This window comes from Balearica regulorum, chromosome 19, assembly GCF_011004875.1.
Source record: "Balearica regulorum gibbericeps isolate bBalReg1 chromosome 19, bBalReg1.pri, whole genome shotgun sequence".
NCBI classification, from domain to species: Eukaryota; Metazoa; Chordata; class Aves; order Gruiformes; family Gruidae; genus Balearica; species Balearica regulorum.
Genome location: NC_046202.1, coordinates 9471605 through 9490629, shown reverse-complemented (window position 1 = coordinate 9490629; position 19025 = coordinate 9471605). Strand labels below are relative to the sequence as shown.

Genomic DNA, 19025 nt, shown 5'->3' with positions numbered 1-19025 from the left:
AGCTGCCACAACCAGTCATCTACATCCATCTCTCTCCATGACAGAAGGTGCCTCTTCTATCAGAAAAACGATAAAAATAGCCAACCGTTTACAGCTCTGGGATGGGAACTTTGCTGTCAAGCTTTCAGAGGAAGCGTTGCTTTGATAAGATAGTTAATCACTGCATGTGCAAACATATCTAGACTTCGTCTTTTCTAATTCTAACCTGAGGGGCAAAACTAATCGCTGGCAGGCACCTTTCGGAGCCGGCCGCCCCAAAGCCCTGTCTTCAGATCAGCACACACAGCCCGAACCAAAGACCAGGAGAGAGACACCCAGCTTTGAACTGCTTGCGTAAGGAGTGCTATACGACGTGAAATGCTTTGCTGATGGCTAAAACAGTTGCGACAAAATTGGCATTTCTAGCAGAGGTCTTAGCTACGAAGTAGCTTATTAGGGGCTTTCTAGCAGGTTTTTTTACATATTTAAGCATAAGCTGATAACAGAAGTTTTACAAAAGAGTTCTGTGTAGCAGAACTGATGCTCTGAATGTGCTGGAGACAATTACAGTTTGTCTTTCACATCAGAAATCTATTTCATTAGGAACAGGCACTGCTAAAAAGGTACCATGTATTTGCTTACAGGTTCTCTGATGGGTCCCACAGCTTCAGAGATGACTCACTGCCACGGTACGGACGTTACCACAGTTGGCACGGGCTGCAGCAGAGGTACCTCGTGTTAGTCCCCGAATTGTCTCCTGGACCGACACACACCACTGCTCAGCCTCTCTCGAGCAGGCAGAGGCTGTTGCCGTGCCCGGGGAGCAGCACCATGAGCAAGGACGGTGCAGAGCAGCGGGGTCACCCCCAGCACGCTGCCACGGCTCTCGGGTGGAGTGGTGCGCTTTGAAGCCATCCATCCTTTTGAGAGATCAACCACCCCGATTTCTAACTTTGACGAGAAGGTAACTAGTGCAGTACCGCAGAGAGCAGTACAGACACCATCTCCCTTTCTGTATTTCTTACGAGAAGGGCTCGATGTAAGTGTTTAGGATGAGAGCTCTCGCTCCATGCTCCCACCAGCGCAACCCCAAGTTCTGCTCTCCATGAGGCCAGACCAAGGTCCCTCTCTGACCCAGCCAGGAACCCCTCAGACCCCAAACCCTGCCTGGGATCCCAGGCTCTACCCTTTGCCTACCCACTCCCTCCCGTAACCCCTGTGCCTCACCTGGACCCACTGCTAGAAACCAGCCCTGGTCCGATAAGAGGTCAAAGACAGAGGAGCATCATGCTTTGAGCTACTGCAGTAAGTTATATAAAATGCTCCATTACAATTTCACCTTTCCATGTCCTTTTCACAGCTTACCCACCTCAGCTTGGCTTTCCCCCCATAGCAAACACACAGCACTGACTCCTTCAGTCAGTTTTACCAGCTAACCAAACCATCTTCCCCCCCCACCTTTTTTGATACATAGCTAACCAGCTGTAGAAATATCTCTTTGGGCCCAGAGAAGTCATGAACTCCATCTTCCGCCCTCCCCAGCTTACCTGTTGAGGTTGGGAGACTGAATGCCCTGGGGACCAGTTTACATCCTTTCAGATAAAGGTGGGGTCTGCTCACAGCCCAGCTGGTTTTGCCCAAACCAGGTGTTATGACTAATGCTGATCAGAAATTCGCAGTGAAACAACGACTAGAAAACAGCGCAGCATCTAAACCTGACCTTTCTGCAGAAACACACCCAACGCTGAAAGTTTTGAGGGAAGTTCTCTGGGCTCCAACAGGCTCCTTCTCCCAAAGCTTTGCAAGTCAAGCTCTGCCTACGCTGCAAGAGGCCAGCACTCAAGTCCCCCTTGCTTTGGGCCCAGAATAAACATGTCTCATCCCAACCACTAATTATTTGTTTTGCCAAATTTTCACGGCAGCTTTAATGAAAGCCGCGTCTTGGAGGAAATTTTCTGACGTGCTATAAAGGAGTGCGCGCACATTTTTGTATAGACCGAGAAACGGTTTTCCTCTTGGCTGTAGCTGTGTGAGCATTTCCCCAGCTAAAGGGGAAGTGCTGCCTCCTCCCCGGCCCCAGCTGCATGCCCCACTGCAAATCTCATCTCGCTGAGCTGAAACCGAAAGCAGCTCCGTTACAGCTGAAGATACATGCTGCTACCACCCAGTGGAAAGACAGCTCACAACTAGGATTTCTGGGTGCTTTACGAAAATTTGGCCAAGTAAAATTTGCAAAGACTAATCCTGTACATCCCTACGGTGCTATAAATCTTCTTCCCATTCTTATCCTGCTTAGTTCATCCTTGTATACACCATAATTCTTAAATTTGAACACAAAAACCTAGAAGGTTTGAATGCTTTTATTTGATTTTTTTTTATACTGCAATACAAATTATACAGATTCATGACAGTACAGATTTTGCAGGGGTTTATAGAGGTACTTAGTGATTTTTTGGTTTATTTAAAAGAAAGAGGCAGACTTTCGGAGCGCGGTGACACGAACAAAACAATCTCATGGTAGGAAGCGCATCCCTACCATGGGGAACACTAACCTGGCTGAAACCTACTGGGCAGAAAGGTAGTGACAGCGTTCCCCGCAATAACACACCCAAAACATCAACCCTGGCGTACTCGAGAGCTTTACACAAGAATTTGTGAGCTTACAGGTAAGCAGGTTGTTCCTGTAACAGCGCTGAAGGTCCTTAAAGCCCTTGGATGCGTTTTGCTGCAAAGGGGACAGAAATGAGGGAAGCCGATGTTAAAATTAACCCGCCGTTGAGCAGGCGACGTCATGTAACAGTCGTTGCAGCTATGGAAAAGGAAACCATAAAATGCTTTAGGTTTAGTCACCCAAACAGCCACAGTAAGATGAGGAACATGATCTTAGACCTAATAACAGCGACACGGCACGCGCACCGTGACATCGCATGCGCAACCGGAACCTGATCTCCCGTTGCTTGCGCCCGTCTAAGCTTTGGCTTTAAGTGAGCAGACGGCAGGGACCAGCAAAGCTCCGTAGCACGGGGGGTAGGTGCGAGCTGTACACCTACGGCGTTGGTTGTACGTCTCTCCAGCTAGTCCGGACCGTACAGTGTCATCAGGATATTGCGATTACTCGTGCGCATCAGGCTGGAGAGTCGAGCGTCTGGCGCCGAAGGGTTAAAGCCTTTCAGAAAGCAAGGTCAAACAATATGGTTACACCATTTTAAATGCTTCTAATCGGTTTGGGTTACTACCGCCATAGTGAGTGGTATCGCAAATGACAGAATAAATTGCAGACTGGATAGACAGAATGTGTGCACTCAATAAAAGATGGCCCTCTGCCACTTCGAATATACTTGATTCCTAAAAATCCTGTGGCGGATAAGTGGCATGTGAGAGGAGGAATCCAGCCTCCAGATTAGCAAATTCCAGTCTCAGCCGGAAATCAAATTCCTTTTCAGTCACAGAAACTCCCCTTTCTAAAAATTCAAGGCAAGCATCACCTACAAAATTGCATCCCAAGAATCCAGTCCAGAGAATTGCCCTTGAGATCTACAAAGGTAACTGATTCTGCGCTAGAATATGCCGGGGTACGTACGAACAGCCCCATGCCTTCAGCGCCTTCGCTCTCATCTGGTAGCGAAACACAGAAACCAGAATGTAAAACATGAACTTAACACAGATGTAAAGATGCTCGCAGTTAACAGCTTATCGCCCGTGTTCTTGCTGCGGGAATAATCACGAGACGTACTTCCACACACTGAGAAGGACCGAGGTGGGTGTAGAACACGCCGTGATCTACGCCTGGCTTCCGACTGCGCTGCCCGGAGCACACCTGACGCAGGCAGCCTTTGTCCAAAGCAGGCTCCGGGAGAAGAGGGATGCTCCTGGCAAACGCGCACTCTGAACGCTCTGCTCAAAGCAGCCAGCGGGACAAGGGCTGCTCTGGAAGGTGCTACACAGGACCGCTCCGATGAAGGGGTCGCACGTGCATTTCAAAAGGTGCTGGCTTTATTATTAAATCTTTTCTAAAAAAAGGAGGGGTTGCAATATCACAGGATTCGCACTAAAATTCTCAAGATATTATCAACTTTTCTGAGGACAAGTCAGCAGCTAGTACTACAGGTAGCAAACTCCTACTATACTACGTGCTAAAGTCAGGATTGAAACTGTAACAGAATTCATACGACAAGTTGAAAAATACTCTGGGACGGCAAGTCTTGGCCACAAGCGCTCTACTCTGTCACAACCTGCTCTGGGACACCCAGCAGAACTTCAGAAACACACGGTCAGTGTTGGAGACCCTTAGTAGTGCCAGCACATCTCAGCAGCAGGTTAACATCTCGTTGCTACTTTAGGAAGGCAAGTAAGCCACCCTCGAGAGCATAAACTTCACTTGGCTCTATCACCAGCCCATCATTTGAATGTGGGAACGCTCCTCCACCTTTCTTCAGCCACCAGAACAACATTCACCACCACAAGCACAAAGAGCCCCCCGGACGCCGTTACGCACTTGCATGGTCCAGTGAGTTGGCAGCACACCAGCGCCAGCACCGGTCGCTGCCGCTAGAGGACTGGGATTAACTCACGCGGGGCTTGGGAGCTCAGCGGGGTTCATTTTTTGGTGGCTGACAGTGGAGTTTTGTGGCACATTAGATGCACGCGGTTTACTCCTGCACGTTGGCCCGCAGCTCTTCCAGACATCACACCAGCCTTCCCCGCCTGCAGCAAGGCAACCAGCACTTTGTGCAGGAGCAAAGCAGCGCTATGCCTTAATTCCATTTCCATGCCAAAACCTGGCTGCTGCGTTCCTGACTTGGGTTTTAAGTTTGAAAAAGCTCTGCGCAGCTACTAGAAATAACGTGGTGACAAGATGAATAGCCACAAAGTGAATTATCCGTTTGTTACCACTGCTGGTAACCTCCTCAGTCTAGGCTTTGCCATGCCAGGCTTAGCTTTAAGCTGCAGGTAAAATTAAGCGTTACAGTTTAAACCTTAACTGCTTTTTGCTGGTGGGAAGCATAATCTCCTGTGAAACTTAAATGCCACATCCGTGTATTAAATATAGTTTTGTCAACTGTTGACACAAGTTAGTTTGATATGCTTCTGTAGAGGAAAATGTTAATAAATTAAATTTTTGAAGGGGGAAAAGAAAAAGAAGTACAGGAGCCTGACCCTAAGCCACATGGGAAGCAGAATGCTCCAAAGAAACCAGGCAATGCATTAATGTTTGCATATGAAGAGCTACTAAAAAAAAAAAAATATTAAATATTAGGATAGATTAGCAGATACAGGAAAATGTTTACAGGAATGAGCCCTTTTCCACCTCTCTACCTGTCTCACCTATCACAGCTACTTTCCTCTGTGTGGAGTGATGAAATTACTGCTTCCGCCGTCAGGTGTGAGACACCATCTCCACCCCAGCTAGCCCTGCTCTTGCATCTGAAGCCCAGGTTATCGTTCACACAGGACAGCCAGGCGCAGGTGGCTCCAGAGCAGGATTTGGATTCTCTGCTCAAGCTGTCCTAAGAGCAGGTCTAGAGTGTGGACCAGGCAGCTGGAAGGCAGAACACTCCATCTTCGCATGCTAGGGCAGCAGTAAAACTGGCAGGAAGATCAGCACATTTGCTCAATAAAAACATGGCTCTTTCTCTTTTACCTTGCCCTGCAGAATGCATACGCTTCAAAGACACCGGGCAGCAGCCTCACCAAGAGTTACATCTAGTGGGACACGTCAGCTGAAAGAGCTGGAACTGGGCAAGACAGCAGGAAGCTGATCTATGTAGTCTTAGCACAAGCTCCACATTAACCTGGTCACTACTGACACGGGGAGGACATGCGTTTTGCCCTGGTCTGGGCGGGGGATCCGGCCAGAAGGCAGCAGAACCCAGCTCCTGGGAAACAGCCCCAAGCGCTGCACAACCGGCCAGCTCTAGTACTTCCCGTCCTGCCGAGCAGCCTTGGCAATACTGAAGCTACACTCGAGCTCACTTCCACTTGTGCACAATTCCTACTTGTGTCCTGAGTCCTCCCCTCCTCCCCCTTATTTGTACAAGAATGGGTCTGGTTCTGCTTCCCCATACACCGAGGGAAGCAAATTTCCAAATTAACACAAGGGGAGGGAGAAACATGCTATAGCAGACTCAAATAAAGACCAGTGTTAAATATTACTTAATGTTTTCTTTTATTTAAAAGATCATTCACAAAATACCATATCCATAAATTTATTTTGTTATGAGCAGAATGTGTTAAGTGTTTGGAATTCTTTTTCCTTTTTTTTTTTTGTTTTTTACATTTAAAAGTCAACTGTCTTGACTAGAGGTGAGTTTTTATATGGGAATTTGTTCTTAAAATCTTTTCCACATTGAAGATGTAAATAGGTCAATTATTGGTTTGGAATACAACCACACAAATGCATGTCTGTCTTAAATTAAGTATTAGTGTTAGACAAATGGTTCTTATCTCAGAAGCAGATTAAGTGACAGGCAGAAGGAAGGAAAGAGTAGTTCTGTAAATTGCTGGGACTCTGACATTACAAAGGTAACTCCAGGGAAGAAATTCACTACTAGCAGTGCTGCCAGCAGTGAAGCAGCCATGCTTCCACACTCCTCCTGCGAGTACTCTGGTGTGCTGGCTGGTTTATCTGAGAGCTGTCAGCACTAGCGCTAGGGGCCCAAGACTTTCTCATGCATTGGACAGATCCACACTTCAGTGTTATAGATCCAGGGTTTGTTTTTAAACATTAACCATCTCTCTCCTTTTGCTCCAGCCTCCCCTCTCTCCTCCCGCACAACACTCCCAAGGAACATTTCAAGTGAAGAGAGATACAGCAATTAGAGAAGCTTTTTACCCAAACTTCTCCGTGAAGAGAATCTATAGCAGAATGATTTCTAATCTGCCCATTTTCAAGGTATGCTGAAAGCAGAGTTCTTAAAACTGTACACCACTGGGCAAAGAAATACAGGGGATAATGGCGATTACATACTGCATGGCAAAGTATACACTCCTTAAACAAAAATAAAAAAGTCAATTTTATTTGTAGAAACTTCGTTTAAAAATTTACCAAACATGTAAAACCCAAAAAAGTGTACTCAGAAAGAGCCAGTGAGCAGTTGTGCTCAGAGAGGCACATTTTTGCAGCACTAACCTTGACTTTAGAGGTGCAGTACCATACCCTTTTGAAGTCAACAGACAGCCACCAGCAAGAGTCTGCTGGCAGACACTTCACCCATGCTGACTCCACCACCTATTCACCAGGTTCTTGTCAGCCAATTTTATTCGCATTGATTAAATTGATACTTCTTGGTAACCTGGGTGAAAAGGTAGTTATCCCCCTCAGGTTTATAAGGGGCTCTGCTGTGTACAGTACCTCTATCACCAATTGTCATAGATGGTATTTCACTACTTGGTTAGAACTGTAAATTTCTCTGTTCAACTCATCTGGACTCTCCAGTTTTCCTCTTCAGAGCCACAGCAATACAGAACAACACATGCAGGTCAGAAGAGGAGCACTGAGGAAGTAAAAGGAAACAATACAGGGCAGTAACTAAGTCTAACCTGTGCTTCTAAAGTAAAACAAACCCAGAAAGGAAGAAGTCGAAGCAGCACCTTTGTCCAGAGACCTCCACACGCGTGGAAGCAGCTACACTGCCTTATCTACTGGCAACTGTGCTGCTTGGAAGGAAACAGAAGAGGAAAAACTCAGCACAAAGCCGGCACTAGATACAGCAAAGCCAAGAACGTACTAAAAACCACTTGTTAACAGCTGACATGCATTCACAAGCTCTGTGTTTTCGGTTTCAAAGAGGACAAATGCCAGATGGCAGGAATGGTAAACTGCAGGGTTGACATTCCAGCAGAGCTAGTCACTCTGTACTGTCTTGCTTTTTCTCCCGCCTCCCCATTCCCTCTCAACCCCAAACTCAGTCGTGCTCTTTTACTACTTCCTCTCGGGGCTTGGCTCCACCGAAGATAGCAGAGTTTGGGTTGGCTACTTGATTGAGGGGAGTAGCAACTGTTCGAGGCTTGAGCTGAAGTCGAGGTCGCTGTGCTCTTTCCTCTGAAAGAGAAAACATTAAGGTTGTAAGATCTGTCTGTCAAGGGTAGTAGCTTTAACTTGACAAAGAAAGCCAGAGAGTCTCCTTCATGAAGGAAGGCTGAATTACAGAAGCTAAAGAGTTTACCTTCTGTTGGCTCTCTGAAATCCATGGAAGATCCACGAAGCGGAGGCCCATCTCTGAAGCGACCAGTGCCACCACTTCCCATTGAGGCACCTGGTGGTCGCCGGTCTCCAGGGCGGGTTCCTCTACCCCGGCCTCCCAAGAAGTCATCATCTTTGAATCCTGAAGACGGAAGACAGTGAATTTAAAGAGCACATTTTGCAATGCTTTTAATCTAGATTTTTATCTGGATGACTGGAAAACCTTGCAAGTCACTGCTGTCAGTCCAAGATGATGCACTGAGAGCCTTTGTCTGTAGGCAGATTGCTTCACAGATCTAACACGTTCTAGAAGAGTCATACAGATTCCATTTGAAACCAAGTATACTGTGCCAAGTTGAGAAACCACTTTATCCACCTAGAGGCTTACTGGAGTACTGGAGAGTGGGTCATCAAGTGAGCTTAAAGTATGAGCTTCAGCTGCAACTTCAGACTGTTAACACCATTAGCTGAATTCAGAGACAACACTAGAAGTACTGAGTAGTTCTGTAGCCAGAAGATCACACTGGCTACAGCCTTAGCATGAAATCTGCAGGAGCAGAGCGAATGGGAAAATAGCTAGGGAGCAGTCAAATACATAGTCCTTATAAAACAAAGCCTTTGAAAAACAGAGCAAAACCCCAAGGCTTTTTAGTTGTACTATAAACTGACCAGGCATTTACTAAAGAGCTGTAAAAACCCCAAAACAATTCAGACTTTAGATATGAAACTGACTGCATTTCTTCAGTTTATGTATAAAAAAAAATCAAGAACTGTCTGTCACTGGCCAGAGTTCCAGTCTGTACCAATGACTATCCTAGAGCATCTCGCCAAGCCCCCATCATCTGCATTCAATGGGAGGAGGATACTTCAGCCCAACTGCACACCCAAGGGGAATATACTCAGTTTTTCAGAAGCTGCCTGGAAGAGAAAGTTGTTTTGCTCCCACTTGAGATTTTCCTTTCCACTTCAGTATTTGGCAGAGTTGCGGAACTGTCCCTTACTTCAGTGCCAAACAACCATCTTTAAAGACTTGATCCAGAGCAAGGTTGCACAACCTGAGAAGAAAAGCTTCTGTAGCAACTAAGACTTAAATGCTAAACTTGGCTCACAAATCACTTGTCCAGCATCTAACAAGCTGAAATGCGTCTGCATTTGAAGAAGCTGCCAAAAAAGGTATAAAGCTATGACACCAGAACGCTTAGCTACAAAGGCAGGTTAAGCACAGCGCTGTAGCAAGCCTCCTCTCTACAGCACCATGCTTCGCTTTCACGCTAGTGGCAAGGGCACACTTTGTTATCACTCCTTCTATTTTGTCCATTCCACTCACGCAGAGACCAGACATTGCAAAGTTGCACTTGCCAACATCTCCCCATCAGAAAATGGACCAAACCCACTATTTCAGAGGACAAAAGCAATTGTGTTAATGTCACCCTGGATTCTAATAGTTAGAAACTGACTGGAAGTCAAGAGCAAACTCCATCACTACCTTCCACTCAGCAAGCTCAGTCATTTGCTGCAACTTGCATCACTGCAACAGGTCTAAAAGTTTAGGAACATTTTGCATTAAGAAGTGCTTTGGAACCCTAACACATCTTTGGAGAAGTCAGTTCCTTCAGGGATACACATGTAATGATGTCATCTCCTTAAGAAGGTGAAAGCCTCTGCTCTGAAAGAATATAATATCAGCTTTTCCACATGATCTGTCTGTTTCTGCTACTATTCAGAAATGTACTTGGCCTCGTGTTTGAGAAATGCTTAAAACCTAGACACAATAGGCTACATTTGAACAAGTATTCTGTCATTTAGGATTGTTTCATAAGATTGACAAACAAGACTCTTTCCTCTGTTATCAGACAATGGAAGATTTCCCCCTGAAGAATCCCACTGCAGCTGCAGGATGCCCAAAGTTGGCATACAGTAGATTCAATCAAAAACAGCAATGGGGACAAATGTAGCTGACATGAAAATGAGAACATTTCTGAGCCTTTTAGGCTGCCTATCCGTATAAGCGTTAATACTGATACCAGAATTGAAGTCATCTCTGGAATCCCATCCACCTCCTCTGGATTCTCGGGAACCTCCTCCCATTCCTAGGAAAAAAGCCACAATTGTGTTCAGGTCTGAAGCTGTGGGGAAGACTGAGCAAGGGGATACCAAACCAAAGTTTCAGTCCTTCAACATCCAAAGTCATGCTGCTGGAAAATCCTTTCGTTTCAGTACCACCGAGTTCCATTGCACATGAACAAAAGATCAGTTTAAGTTAACCAAGAATAAACTGTCAGAAAAGTTTCTCTAATACACATTGGATGGAAACCTTTGTGAGTCTAATTCAATTAAGCTTCAACTAAAGCAAAACCTGTTTTTACACTGGAACAGGAGGTAGTTCAAAATAAATATATGTATACTTGTGCTTACTTAGCTTACTCACTTTTCTAACATCATAATAAAATAGTAGCAGATCAGACTGTCGGGCTTATGATTGTCCTCTGCAAGACACTGCGCAGTACTACGGGTATTGGTCTCACTTCCTGGGCTAGGAGTGACAACACATTCAGCTTTTGGACACAAAGCGCACCTATTCCAGACATCTCAGGAGCGGCGGCAGCTAGGTTAGAAACATGTATACACATATAAAATTTCTCATTCCTACATAATCTTCATGTTTACTTGCATGCCTTGTCTTAGCATTAGTTAGCACCAGAAGTCATAACTACAACCATTATATTTAAGAAGCTATTCAGAAAAATGGAAGTCACCTCGGTCATCAGGCCCGCCACCTTTTCTGAAGCCAAAGCCACCTTTATCCTGTTTTCTGCCTTCTGCTATGTCCACTCGGAGTGATCGATCACCCAAAAGCTGTTAAATAAAGGGGAGAATCTCTTCAGAATGTACCATATGGGCTGCCAAGGTCTTTGAGACTTGCGCTTATCTTTTTATTTCACAAATTAATTGCAAGTATACTTACTGCACCATCATACGTAAGAGCTTCCTTGAGTGACTCCACTTCATCGAACTCTACGTAACAAAATCCTGCAAGAAGAACCTCACAAGTTAATACCAGCACTTACTTTTTGTAAGAAGCTACTCTTCCTGCATATCTGCTAATAGCCTCCCTTCTCTTTCAAAGATGAGCTACAATATGGTAAGTGCAAGATGTACACAACTCAGAAACCAAACATCATTAAAGATGAATGCATTTACGTAAGCTTATTAATAATGGCACAAATCCTGAAACAGAAATCTGTATGGGCACTACGCAAATGCTAAAAGCCTGATTAATTCCCTTTACCATAGGGTTCTCATTACTGATTAGATTTGATCTATGCCTTTAGACAGTTATTTAGCTGAATATTGACGTTTGGTTACTAGTGTTTTTAAACAAGAAACTGAAGTACCTGCTTGGCCAGCAGTCCGATTTTGTGTCATCCAATCATTTAGTGAATTTATTCCTTTTCTGAGATCTTCTGTTATGCGTTTGTCTCCCCTAAAAGTAACTCACAAATATACTCCCTTTCCACTGGCCAATTCCAATGGAAATTGGATTTGCATCCTCCAAAACAATTGTCTGAATGGCTTACCTACTTACTTTCTCTCCCTGTCTACTAAAAAAGATAGAGTTGAAGCAATGGGAGTCTTCTGAAGTAAAGGAAGATTGTGTAAGTACTCAACACTTAAGGTCATGGATCTTAAGTAGGTCAGACACTTCAGCTTTGTTACAATTTGTACAAGACAGCAAGGTTTGAGAAAGTCCTTTTATGGCAGGGCAAATACTGACTCTTACCACTCAGGTCACTCTGTATCTTAAGATGATGGAAGTAGCAGTGAATCTCATTCAAATGAGATTTTATTTGTTAGTAAATTTGTTAGTAAACTTGCATAAGTCGACATAAAGAACAAATGCAAATCAACAAGCTAACTGTGCTTTAGAGACTGAAATTCCCCATTAAAGTAGCTTTAGAAGTACCTAATTTTCTCCTACCAGTTAGCCATCTACAACAAGAACAACTCTGAACACTCACCTTTAAATTTGTCTGTCTCCTTGTCTCTGACTAGTCGTACACTCCTTACACTGAGATCCTTGAAGATGGCATCTATGTCTCCTTGAACAGTGTTGAAGGGTAGATTTCCCACGTACGCTGTGAAAGGGGGTTCTGTCGGCAGCTCTTTCTGTTTGCGGGAACCAAGGCCGCCACCACGAGACCTGTTGAAAGAAAGTACAGTGTCTCTGGAACTTGACTCCCAATGCAGCCAGTAATATAGTGTATAGCACTGCTCAGGTGCCATTTGACTTTTTGGAAGTGGATTTTTCCACAGCTTCGGTTAGTTTTTCTCTCCCTTTGCCTATATCTGCCACCTTCACTGTTGGCCACCTCCTTTCTAGTATTACTGATGCAGTACTTCAGTAGGAGAACAAATGAACAATATATTGAAATACATTACAGGTGAAGTCAGTAACAAGGTGATGGATGAATGGACTGTGGGATGACAAAGTAGTTAAGAAAAACAACATAAGGCTATCTCTATTGTCCCCTACTCCGAACCATTACTTTTTAAAAAAAACACATCCTAGCCTAGATTTTAGGAATAATTTATAGCAGTGAAGAAATACTTGCATGGCACAGGCTCTTCAGCTTATCCTGAAATTAAGCTGGATCCAATGCTTTTAACTAAGTAGTATATTATCAACATCTACTCCACAATCATCTAAATTATTTGAGCAGCATTTAGCTTAACAGAAACATCTTTTCCGAACTCTGAAGTTATTGCCCTGTCAGATATCTGGACTGGAATGCTTTGAATTGAACACAATAAAAAACTTGGTTGAGCAAGGTGTTCTAAGGCAGAGAAACCAATGTCAGCGCTGTTCAGATGTCTCACAAATTACAGACTGAGGTAAACTAGGTTGTCTTTTCCTATCTTTGCCCTCAGTCTCAGCTAAGGCTATTGGCATTGGTTGCTGAGGAACTAGACTGTACCAGCCAAACTCTTTACTGTATTAATGTAACACATGTATGTGTTAGTTTCCCGTAGAGCCTAATCTTCTAAAGATAACTTTGATCTTTACAGAAAGCAAGATATGTATTGTGGGCACAAGGCAACCTTATGTGATAGCTCCTGGACTCCTAGATGACAGGACACCACTGTCACTGGGTCCAAGACCATTTACCCCATCTAAGCAATCTTTGATTTTTACCTGAGGTGCCTACCTACTACTCTGCCCATGTGCTCTCCAACACCTTACTTTTCCTGGGCTTTCTTTATGTCTGCTCCCTTTCCCAGAGGCTCACTGTGCATTTAAAAGCACAGTGGAACACAAACTGCACCAAACCAGGACTTGCTAGTGTGACATGGACTAATTAGATTTCTGCAGAGTCCTACCTAAAATACAGAAGGTCAAATAATTTTATTTCTTCCTTTTAGTCAGGCTGGTTGCATGCAGCCAGAAAATCCATTGGGCAAGCAATGTACTTGTCTGCCTTTTTTTTCATTCCAGAATAAATATTTTATTACTAATGAATCAGATAATGCAGAAATCTTGAATAAGATTCCTTAACTCTTTCTGGGTAAGCCTGTCATTTGTTCCTTTTTATGGTAGCAGCTCCGTGCAGGAGTAATTTGTCACCGACACTATCGGCATGCTGCTAAATGTACTTAAATCACAACCTACATATCTTTCATTAGTGTCCACCCAGGTTCATATTTTACCATTTTTGACAATATTCCTCATCTGCCTTCATCTCATTAACAACTCAGTCAAAAACATACTTGAGAACTAAAGCTGCTATAGTTGGGTGCTGTGTATGCATAGCAGAATTAACTTTATTCACAAAACTAAGTTTTAAGGAGGAACTCCCAGAAAGCAGAGTTGTTCTTCTAAAGAATGCTGTAATATGTAGAATCAGTTCCACGTCTGTTCTTAATTCTCATCTATGGCCTTACAAACAGCTAATAATATAAATTTGCAGCCAAAAAAAAATCTTAATTTTTATGTTCTATAGGAACATCAAAATTGCTTAGGCTGAGTTTAAAAGGAGCATACCCTCTTTCTACACATTCTCACCATGCTCCTTGGACTGCCAGTCATCTGGTTCAGTGAGCTGATTCACCTGAAAATTCACCCTGACGTTGAATTCTCAGCCAGCTCAACAAGGTGATCTGGACAGCTGCAAAGAGCACTCCTGCCAAGTCAGGAAGGAGAACGAAAGCAAGGGCTCGAACTACAGCTTTCAACAGCAACCTCTACTCAGATAAATTTGAGCCGCTTCTGAAACCACACCCTCAAGTTAGCAATCCCCAAAAGAATTTTTTGGGCTACAGACAAACCTTGTTTCTACCATAGCATACCAGAACTTCACAGGGTGCGTGTATGGAAATCCAGGTCCTATTGTGCAATCCCTACTCATATTAAGTCAGAAAATGAAGTATTCTCTTTGAATTTGATCATTAAGGCCTGAGTTATCAAATATATAACTGTATTTTTGGTTTTTTAGTCTCCATATGAAGAATGGTCAACAACTAGGTTCCAAACTCCATTTCCTACAGAATCCAGGTATAGAAACACAAAAAGAAACTGTTTCTACGCTTTCCTACATTTTTTCAACACTGAAACAGTGAAATAAAAGAAAAAAAAGGCTGACTTCAGTAACCAAACAATGAGATTGAAGGAAGATGCTCTTTATTTGTAACAAAACAGGACAAAAGTCAACTGTAATTAAAAACATTTCTGAACTAAGTGAACTGGGACACACCAAAGTGTTAAATGAATATCTTCATTTCCCACTCAGTGTAACTTTTGCTCAGACACAATCAAGTAATAATTATGTCATCTTAATGTGGGAATCTCAAAGATAACTATTTGATTTCTTTTTCAGAAAAACAAAGCAGAAAGCTACAGAGAAAAGCTTGCTTCTAGCAAACACAGAAGCAAACATCCCTATAACTAGACTTACTTTCTAGTGGACTGAGTTAAATGACATCACAAGGCCATATTGGGGTGAAAGAACAAGCAAACTATCATTTGGAAGCTACTCTTTTAGAAAGTTTAGTTATTCTCTCCAGAAAACACTATCTGCCAAAAGTTCAAAACAAAGACTATTTTGAAAGCTAGTTTAATAGCCTTTCACTAAAGATAAACATAGAACTATTGTTTTAATCTTTTTGCACAGCAGAGAGGCAACCACCTAACTGGATTCCAGTGTTGGTGCTTTACCAGAGGCAGCACAAGGCTCAGCAGGATCCAATTTTTGTTGAGAATCTCCAATGCCACAACTCTAAATACACCAAATTTATTCAAGCAATCCAGTATATCTTTACAGTAAGCATCAGACATCTTAAAAAAGCTTACCCAAGCCTAAAAATTAGGGGACTTTATTAACTCCAAATGGGTAAGACACAGGATCCAAAATGCCAGCAGGATAAAGACTAGCTCTCCATTTTCACCTACCTTCAGCAGATGAATCTTAACCTTTGATTAAGGTACCCAGACTTAAGCCCAGCACTTAAAGCTGCACCAAAATAAACAGCCTACTGGCAAGTCAGGAGTGATAAATACTCAGTTTCCTCCAACTTTGAGAAGCTCTACAGATGTTCAGAGTTTCAAGCTAGGCCTCAGTATGCTTAAGTACAGATTTTTGTGCTCCAAAACACTCACCAAAAAGCTTTTCTTATTCAAGTCAGCAGCATGTTCCTCAACTAGAATAAAGTGACTTTTGCATACCATAATATTATGCTTCAGCTCTTGAACGGTGCACTAGCAAAATCCCCTATCTCATCATGCCACAATCATATTCTGTTGCTCTTCCACCATTATTTTGAAGACGATGAGAAAGAAGCAGACATCTTACATATGTTAGAACTTGTTGGGAACAACTGTTTTCTGTCACACTTAAATCCTATGTTCACTCTCTATACACACCAAAGGCTATGCAAAATGCCATTTCCAGTAAAATGATTACATCTCAACTGAGGTTACATTATTTTTACAGTCCTAAAGGACCAAAAAATGAGTAGGAGTCACTTTAGGTTAACATGGGATTCTTTATGAGAACTTTCAAGAATAGTCATGCTTTCATGACACTACACATATTACAAGACTTTAAACAAAGCACAGAGACCTGTTAAGGTCTGAAATTGTGAATTAGCCGTTAGTAACTTACTAGTAATAGTGATAAATTAAATGCAAGTACAAGTTGCACTCTAATAGTAGTATCTGAGGCTTAAAACTACAGCTAATTCAGAAGAAGTATATTTTCTCATCTGCAGAGGCATCTACTAATCAGCAGGACACCTTTAGTTCACCAAAACAAGCATCCACATCTTGCCTGGCAGCATGTTAAGTACTCTATTAAAGAAATCTGAATATGAAAGTAAAATTTTAACTTTAATTTTATTACTTCATAGAACGTGCCTACATTGACTAGGGCAGACTGTATAGTAACATCTGAATTTATTATGAGATGTCAAGTGCCACTTTAGGCTTCTGTCAAGGTAATCTGTTACAGAATTTAAGAAATAACAGAACCGTAAGTGGCTACATCATCCATTTGCTCTGGGATATCTCTTTAGACACAAAGGGTATCCATGCATAAAAGTGAGCTTACAAAGCTTAAGTGTCAGAGTGTTTCCAAAGACAAGAAAACTTACTCCTGTTATAAGGTGAGCAGTAGCTCCTCCCTGTTGCCTAAACAGCCTGAAACAAAACTGATTTATTCCTCTAAGAACAAGAAAGGACAAGAACACTGTTGGTCAGGAAACATATCTTGGAATATTAGATTATAAGATAGCATACTCATTAAGATTTGTTTGCAAAGACAGCTTATTTCATAGTTTTATGCCTACCGTTTTAGTGCACACAGAAACTTATATAGCACCAATCTTCAAAACAAAGTCAATCACTAATTGCATCTTCTTAACCTGATTTAAGACAAACTTCACAAATGCTGGTTATTGCTTTTGTAGCTCCTCCTCCCCCCCGCCCCATACGCACTCTCCAGTAAAGAAACGGAGATGAGACAAGCCTTATTCCTAAGGATCAGAGATTTGGAGTCAGCACCCGGAGCCCCGGATAACGCAGGCCGGCGGCTCACAGCCCTCCCTGCCCGGAGGCACCACAAAGCCCTCCCATTTCCTCCCCGCTGCAGGCATCACAATGCTGCCCGCTCTCGGGGGCGCCGCAGCAGCTCCCCCCGCCGCCGGGCACATCGCCGTGCGGAGCTCGTCCCGCCGGAACAGGGGCCTTTCGCCCCCCCCCCCCTACGGTCCTTCACGGGAAGCTCCCTCCTCCCGTCTCCCGGTCAGTCCCTGCAGGAGCTCCTCACGGCCTACCTTGGCTCTGGCCCAGCACCTCCCTAAATCTCCCCCCCCCCGCCTCCGGGCCGGCGGGAACACAGCGACACCCTCCTCCTCCCGCCCCTTCCCGGCGCTCCACGCCGCCAGGCCCTAAACCTTGCGGCACTCGCCCCGCGTAGAGAGGGGACGGCCGCTCCCCCCTCCCGGGGCACCAGTCTCCTCCTCGCCTCACAAAGCGGGCCCGCTGAGGCCGAAGGGAAACGCGCCCCGCCGGGCTCACCGCGTTCCCCGGGAAAGAGCGGGCAGCAGGGCAAGACAGACCCGAAAGGTTCCTAGAAGCAGCGTTCCCCCTCCGTCCCTCTCTCCACCCGCCCCCCCGCCGTGCCCGCCCGCCATCTCCACAGGGAAAGGGGCAGGCTAGGCCCTGCCCGGCCGCGCCCCCTACTCGCCCGCCGGGGGGGTGGGGGGGCCGCGGAGCGTCACTCCCTCCTTCCCTCCCTGCTCCGGGGGGGAGCCCTCGGCGCTCTCCAGCGGCCCAGACCCTGACGCCGCCCGCAGCGCCGCGCTCACCCCCGGCCGCCGCCGAAGCTGCTGTAGGCCCGATCGTCATAAGGATCAAAATCCGCCATCTCCACCTCAGCCTCCTCCCCGTGCGAGCGTGACAGGACCGCACCCGTAGGACCCCGCGCCGCTTATATACGGCGGAGCCCGGGCCAGGGCTGCCCCTCGCGGTGCCTGTCTCCAGCTCCCCGCCCCGTCGGGGCTGTCCGCCTTATTGCCTGTCAGGAGGTCCCGCCGCCGTCACAGGCTCTGCCTGCGCCTCCGCGGTGGGTCCCGTACGGGCCGCGGGGCCGGGGCTGGCCGTTCGTCGGTGAGGCGAGCCTAGGCCTTTGGCTCCGAGGCGGCCCGGTGTGTCGGTGCCTGGCCTGGCGTGTGTCCCCAGATCGCGTCGGGGGCGCTGCGGGTGAGAGGAAGGGCAGAGGTGCCTCGTTGCGCTCATCCTCTGCGCTCCTGCCACTGGCCTGAGGCGGGAGAGCGGAAGGAACGCGGCAAACGTGCGGTTTCTGCATGGCAGGTGGAAATAGTGCTGCGTTTTATTGTAAATAAAGATAATGGGCTGCAACCGAAAGTTTCTTGGTGCCCTTAAAACGTACTCGTTGCACGAACTGATTTGTTCCCTTCTCCTGGGGCATTGTTTCAGGTTTCATGATAAACCCACAGCACATACAGACTCCCACGCGATGACCAACGCGCCCGGTGTCCGCTGACCCTGCGCGGCCGGACCGCCGTGTCTCAGGAGAGCGGACGGGGCGCTCCGTGCCCCGCTCACCCCGCAGGGTTCCAGCTTCCCCGCGGGGAGAGGATTCCAACGTCCCCCCGGAGCTGCTAACCAGGGCACGGGAGAGGGGCAAAGGAAGCCCTTGGGGCAGGGCAGGGAGCCTGCGGGCGTGCCGCGCTGGGAGACGGGGAGGGGAACATGGCGCTGAGGGGAGCGCGGGGCGCTGAGGAGAAGCCGCGGCGGTGAGGGCAGGCGGCGGCCGCAGCGCGGCGGGGCTGACAGGCCCGGCTGACAGGC

The 19025-nt window shown here is 45.6% G+C and overlaps 1 protein-coding gene across 2 annotated transcripts; it reads right to left on the bottom strand.

Moving 5' to 3' along the window:
• Positions 1–6126: 6126 nt before the first annotated feature.
• Positions 6127–18176, bottom strand: EIF4H (eukaryotic translation initiation factor 4H). 2 transcript variants are annotated; one of them, XM_075771546.1, is made up of 7 exons: positions 18020–18176; positions 12181–12362; positions 11127–11191; positions 10918–11017; positions 10186–10251; positions 8145–8303; positions 6127–8020 (listed from the first exon to the last, which is right to left on the bottom strand). In XM_075771546.1, the coding sequence occupies exons 1-7, from the start codon at positions 18076–18078 to the stop codon at positions 7884–7886; spliced, it is 768 nt and encodes a 255-aa protein (XP_075627661.1). In that variant the 5' UTR covers positions 18079–18176; the 3' UTR covers positions 6127–7883. The 2 variants fall into 2 exon arrangements, with proteins under 2 accessions (XP_075627661.1, XP_075627662.1); XM_075771547.1 differs by lacking the exon at positions 10186–10251.
• Between the last annotated feature and the right edge of the window lie 849 nt (positions 18177–19025).

What these genes read in the sequence shown, in the direction of transcription:
- EIF4H (XM_075771546.1), bottom strand. Translation starts at nt 18,078, where the DNA reads ATGGCGGATTTTGATCCTTATGACGATCGGGCCTACAGCAGCTTCGGC. An exon ending in GGAGACAGACAAATTTAAAG is followed by an intron (nt 11,192 to 12,180) that starts GTGAGTGTTCAG and finishes TTCTTCTTGCAG; the next exon opens with GATTTTGTTACGTAGAGTTC. An exon ending in CAGAGATGACTTCAATTCTG is followed by an intron (nt 8,304 to 10,185) that starts GTATCAGTATTA and finishes TTCCGTCTTCAG; the next exon opens with GATTCAAAGATGATGACTTC.